Source organism: Nanorana parkeri, unplaced genomic scaffold, assembly GCF_000935625.1.
Source record: "Nanorana parkeri isolate BGI_ZX_2015 unplaced genomic scaffold, ASM93562v1 scaffold3320, whole genome shotgun sequence".
Classification (NCBI taxonomy): domain Eukaryota; kingdom Metazoa; phylum Chordata; class Amphibia; order Anura; family Dicroglossidae; genus Nanorana; species Nanorana parkeri.
The window spans coordinates 30,220-36,588 of NW_017309588.1; the positions used below are offsets into that span (position 1 = coordinate 30,220).

The window sequence follows — 6,369 nt, forward strand, 5'->3', positions numbered from 1 at the left end:
ATTTATCAAAACTGGAGCAGACAAATTGTGGAGCAGATTTGCACGGCAACCAATCGGCTTCTCTGTCTCATTTTAAAATCTTGCCTGAGCAAACTGAAGAGAGAAGCCGATTGGTTGCCGTGGACAACTGCTCCAGATTCAGTTTTGATAAATTCCCCTCCATTGTATCTACAGTAAAAATAAATCAAAAAAAATAAACCTGTTCTCCTTCCCTCGCCCTCATGCCCACACCTTCCTTTTGCACCTATTTTTTTTTATACATCAATACCTCCAATAATACCTCAAATCTAGCAGGCTTCTGGTCAGCGCCATACTTCCCAACTTTCTTAAAGGAGAACTATGAGGGGAGTGATTTCCTCTCATCCTTATAGTTGGAGCCGACGTGTGACAATGAAACTGTCACAGGTCAGCTCAGTAGATCGGGAAGTGAGTGAACACATACCGTCGCTCGCTCACTTCTCGATCTCGATTCCCCCCCCCCGCTTCGATCCTTCAGCGCTGACTGGCGGAACGGACGGGGGAGGGGGCGGGTACAGCTGGCTCTGCCTCTAGATAGGCAGAGCCAGCTGTGACTCACGCAGCTGGGTGGATACAGACAGTAATGTTGGGATCCGTCCCGGCTGCGGCGCCTCAGTATACCGCGAGCTGTAGCTCCCTATATACTGAGCCTAGGGTGACGGGAGGACGCTAGTTTGTGTTCTCCCGTTACCCTGAGGAGAACTACGGGGAAAAGCCCTGACCTCGTAGTTCTCCTTTAAATAAGAAAGAGGGACACCTTCCTGCACAGTATATTTAGGCAATGACCCCTCCAGTATGCGGACCATTAAGAATCTATATGCCAAAAAGAGGGACAACTGAGGAGGGGCAGAGGGATTTGTTTCCAAATGAGGAACAGTCCCTCCAAGGGGCATTTCCATGACTGCCTAAGGTCACAGGAAGTGGATTAAATGATGCTGGCCCTTAGAAGAACAGCACTGGACCTCAGAGCTTTGACTCTTTGGAGGACGTCCTCAGGGAGGAGGTGTCTATTGCAGCAAAAGCTGCTTTTCATATTTTGTAACATGGCGGACTTATGCTTTGTAAACACGATAACCCCAAAGAACCTTCACCATGCATCCCTGGGGCAGACTGAGACCTCCCTAACACAGGCTCCTGTACTGAGGATTGTGGCCTGCAGGACAATTCACAAAGGCTGGTTGTACACGTAGAAATCTGTATCTTGGGATCAGTCCATGAGCATCCGCTGTTTAGCGCAGGCCGAGCCATTTTCTATCACGCAGGACCATATTGCGTTGGGCATTTATAGGTGCCGAGTATGCGGCACTCGGGAGGAATGCTCTGGAGGTGCAATCAGGGCAGCCTTTTGGGGTGTACGGCCGATACTCATGTAAGGGGCCTCGGGGGCCCGCCCGGGTCCCTTACATGACTATCGGCCGACGGTGATGGGCGAGGAGGCAGAGGCCTGGACCTAGCATCGCAGGGCCCCAGCATTGCCGCTCCAGCGGCTTCGAAACAAGCTAGGGCCCCATCAGCGACGTTGCTCATCTGATGTCGGACTGGCCGGAAGTGATGTCACTTCTGGCCGGTCCGGCGGACATGAGCTGTGTGCTTCCCAACCAATTACCTGTGGCGGCTGCCTTCTTGGTTTTGGTGGTTTGGTGCTGCGTATCACTCTCCCGACACTTACTAAATGGAATTTTAAACATAAAGCAATCATGTTATATCAATAAATGAACTTATGAACCTTTTTATACAGTAAGAGAGCTCGTAGTATTTCTTGAAAGCCCCTCCCCTTATGGTTCTGGCATACCCTAAGGTGGAATTTATCCAAGTAAGCTACCAATTATAGGTTCATGGTTGCTGCATCAGCAAAGAGCACATTCGAATTTCTCATCGTTCCAGACCTCCTGCGACTCTGGGAGACCGTCTAGTCTAGTTGTCAGTCAATCATAAATTGTACTTTGTAAACTGGAACTCTCAAACCTCTGTCCTCACTGTATTCCATCTGTCCGTCCAGCTAAAGATTTCATCCGTCACCTTCTGGAGAGAGAGCCGGAGAAGAGGCTGACCTGTGAACAAGCCCTGCAGCATCCATGGTAAGATCACCGCGCTCCCTGCTCATCTGCCGCTCCGCTTGTACAGGGGTCACATTCACGCCACACAGGCCAACAACCTCAACAAAGGGCAACTGTAATCTGTGCAAAAACATGTCACTTTCATTCCTAGTGGCAGGAGTTCACTGGGAGCAGCGACACGCTGTGCGAACGTGGGTACATGGATCGTGCTATAAATCAGCCCCATGGACTGTCGGTACTGACCCGATTTTACAAAATGGCTACATGCCGTTCCTGTGGCTTCAGGACTTCCTAAGTCATTGAATAGGAAGACTTGCAGTTAGTCTGGAACAGACCAAAAGGGATCCACCGGCTTTGTCCTATATTGGAGCATGTGGCATATGAGGTCTCGGTTTAAAGTTAGCCTGTGCTTTGCCCACCACAGGACCATCATTCAAAGCAACAGGTTCCCTTTAAAGCAGCGGTCGCCAACCGGTGGCGACCACTGGTGGTCCACGAGAAAATGTTGGTGGTCCCCGGGCCCCTCTGATGCCGTGCAGGGCTGGGCTGTCATTGAAGCGGCAGGGAGGCTCCGGGGCTGCCTCTCACTGACTCAAGCAGCGGCTGTCACGAGGAATGCATGGCTCTCAGTACAGCGCGGGCTCTGCAGGAGGCGGGACATAGAAAAAGTGGGGAGAAGCCAGGTAGTAGTGGCTCAGTGTGGGGAGGCACAGGGGTGGTTGGGGTGTAGGAGTGGCATGTGCCCCGGGCACTGCCGGCCAGGCCAGTGGCAGATTCGATAGGGGGGGAAACAATTAATATAATTACTCGGGCGGGCGGCACCGCTCCCTCCCTCCACCAGCACTGCCACTCCTGCAGGCACACCCGCAACTATGTATGTATATATAGATATATTATACAGTGGTATCTCGGTTCACGAACGCTTCTGTTCGTGAACAATTTGGTTCGTGAACAGGAAGTGCGGCAAAATTTTGCCTTCTGTTCGCGAACTCCGCTTCGGGTGACGAACACAACCGCAGCCATTTTCTCCGCTCTGACACGTGGTCGTGGCTTCCTCTAGTCGAGATCGCGGTCTGATCACAGTTTGATTCTGTTCACGACCAAATCGGTTCGTGACCAGAATCGCGGAACGAATTAAGTTCGTGAACCGAGGTACCGCTGTATATGTATACACACACACACGCACATATGAGAATATATATTTTTTAAAAATCATATTAGTGGTCCATGGGATTTAAAAATGATGAATTTAGTGGTCCGTGAGGTCCGAAAGGTTGGTGACAGCTGTTTTAAAGGGTAAGAATGCGTACAAACAAAGTATACTTACCCTTTTCCCCCCAACCCTAAAGCTTATGACCGATCAGCTTAAAAAAAAATGTGCCCCCCCATCCTTTCCACCATACAGTATATTCAGGATATGAAGCTTGTTTAGTCCAGGTGGGGGATGTAATAAAGAGCACTACTTGTGGTATTCCTCCCTTCCTTGGTCTTCTATGTTCCCTCCCTAGAATGTAGGTGGGCCCTTGATGCCATCACATACAATGTAGGACCAGTGGTTTCCAGGTAAGGTTGACAAGAGGATGGCAACACTACTGGAGGAGAAGAGCGGTGCTATAGAACCCATCAGTACTACCGGAACCAAAAGGGTAGACGGCCGCCTTCTCCGTGAATTGTCTCTATTAGAGCACCCCGACAAAACAAGCATCATATCCTAAATATTTACCACGGGGCACTCACATGGATATTTTTCAGCAGACTGGAGTTGAGCTTCACCTAACCCACCCTACTCTGCACCGGTTGAATGCTTACCAGTGGTGTCCAGATAAGGTTGACATTGGCAACACAACTGGAGAAGAACCCATCATTACAACCGAAACCAAAGGGTAGAAGGCCACCTTCTTGTGCCAATCTGAAGGCCACATGGAGTTTGGAGGTCTGTAGCTATTGACTCTGCAGACAGTTGGCGACTTCTGCGCACTGTGCGCTTAAGCATGCGCTGACCCCGCTCTGTCATGTGACGTGGCCGACCACTTCCTGGCTGAGTTGCTCTTGTTCCCAGTTGCTTCCACTTTGTTATAATCCCAGTAACAGGCGACCGCGGCGGAATATTTAGTAGCCGGGAAATGTCACGGACGGACTTATTGCACAGGTGACAACCTATCACGGCACCACGCTTGTAGTCACCGAGCTCCTGAGAGCGACCCGTTCTCTCACCAATGTCTGTAGAAGCGTCTGCATGCCGAGGTGCCTCATCCTATACACCGGGGGCCATGGAGGTGATTGGAGGACCTGAATCACATGATTTGGAGGGGGTGGGGCCCAATACTTTTGCCAATATAGTGTATGTGATCCTCTGATGGTTTTTTTATACCACAATGGCTACGTGATCTGATCACTCTCCCTGTGCTCTCTGGCAGGATCTCGGGAGACACGGCTCTGGAGAGAGACATCCACGGTTCTGTCAGTGAACAAATCCAAAAGAATTTTGCCCGGAGTCAGTGGAAGGTGAGATGCTGATTGTATTATGAATGGTCTGCAGCTCTTAAAGTTATCCTCTCAGAAAATGTCTAGTCACCTGACCATCATTGTGGATGAAATAATGGTTGGGTTGTCTAGACAAGAGGATGTACATATGTATACACAAGCAGCGCTGAGATAGGGCATTCTGGTCTTTTTCTAGTGTTCACCAGAATGCCGACACGTCTTCGAGGAAGCAAGGTGTCAGTGCCTGACCAATCAGCTGTGGCTTTTCCTGTCTTGCAGCTGTATGCAAACCAACAGATGGGATTCCGGTGACACCATTAACCTTATATGGCCATATTTGGTCAGTGACAATGATCTAATATTGCCAGGTGACCTTATAAGGTCAATGAATTGGGCAACTACATTCACCTAATATGGCCGTATGGTCTTACAAGGTCAATATTTGGCAAGAGACATTGATCTAATATGGCCCTGCGGCCTTACAAGGTCGATGACTTGGTCACTGACTCTGAGCTAATATCTCCAGGTGGCCTTATAAGGTCAATAATTTGTTCAATGACATTGCCCTAATATGGCCATGTGGCTTTATAAGGTCAAAGGCTTGGTCAGTGGCATTGCCCTAATATAGAAATGTGGCCTTATAAGGTCAATGATTTGGTTAGTGACACTGACCTAATATGTCCATGTGATGTCACCAGTAGGAAATGCCACCGCCGCAGCTGTGTGGACCACCACTGACGGCTTCCTTCTGGGTTCAGAAGGAAGCCGTGGTTCGGTTGGAACCCAAGCTCACCCCTAGTCATTACCCCGGAGTGTCCACGAATGGGCACAGGCGATCACTGAATACAATGGCTGCATCTCTTTTTGCTGTATGTTCACACTTGCCTGCCCTTACTGAGTGTTTTAACATGTCACACCGGGTCTGGCTACCGGGTACCTTGTGGGTGTTTCATGTCATTAGAGAATTCAGAGAGACTATTGTTTCAGAAAGACAACGGGCCTGCTAAACTACATATGTTTTTTTTTTTTCAGAGGGCATTTAATGCGACGTCCTTCCTGCGCCATATCACTAAAATGGGTCAAAGTGCTGAAGCGGATCCCGAGGAAAGCACAGTGGAGACGGTCCAAGAGGAGAAAGATAAGTGGTGATTGAAGGTAAGAAATGGATCGCAAGACTATTGTGCCTGCAACTGAGATAGCCAGTGTGTCAGCTTGGGGCTCATTCACACGGACGCAGAGGTCCGTACACCACAACCTGCGTAGTCCTTGTCCTAGGGCTACAATACTGCTTCTTCATAAATGAACGCAGACCTTCACTGCCCAGATCCACCTCAGCTGCCTGCAATCCCCAACCCCTCCGAAATATCAAATGGTGGTTTGTTTTTTGTGTCTGGCCCCCTTGGGTTTAGGTAAACTTTAACCTGATCTAGCTACCGTATTTGCCGGCGTATATAGGACAGGTTTTTAGACCTAAAGGAGAACTATGGGGTTAGTGCTTTTCCCCATAGTTCTCCTTAGGGTAACGGGAGGACACAAACTAGCGTCCTCCCGTCACCCAAAGCTCAGTATATAGCGGGCTACAGCTCGCGGTATACTGAGACGCCGCAGCTGAAGCGGATCCCGACAATTGTGCCGGGATCCGCCCAGCTGCGTGAGTGACAGCTGGCTCCGCCTATCTAGAGGGTGTACCCGCTCCCTCCCCCGTCCGTTCCGCCAGTCAGTGCTGGAGGATCGGAGCGGGGAGGGGGGAATCTAGCCCCTCCCCTGTCACGGCAGAGAGCCGTGACAGGATCGAGAAGTGAGCGAACCT

The 6,369-nt window shown here is 50.0% G+C and overlaps 1 protein-coding gene and 1 long non-coding RNA gene across 2 annotated transcripts in view; one reads left to right on the forward strand and one right to left on the reverse strand.

Moving 5' to 3' along the window:
• PNCK (pregnancy up-regulated nonubiquitous CaM kinase) overlaps positions 1–5,720 on the forward strand; it is a 35,009-nt gene extending 29,289 nt beyond the window's left edge. The window contains exons 8-10 of the mRNA XM_018574881.1: positions 2,018–2,096; positions 4,493–4,580; positions 5,592–5,720. Of these exons, the coding sequence (XP_018430383.1) occupies positions 2,018–2,096; positions 4,493–4,580; positions 5,592–5,708 (284 nt within the window). The 3' untranslated portion in view covers positions 5,709–5,720. The remainder of the gene's footprint in view (positions 1–2,017; positions 2,097–4,492; positions 4,581–5,591) is intronic.
• Positions 1–6,369, reverse strand: part of LOC108803035 — a 10,097-nt gene that overhangs the window by 521 nt on the left and 3,207 nt on the right. The window lies entirely within an intron of this gene.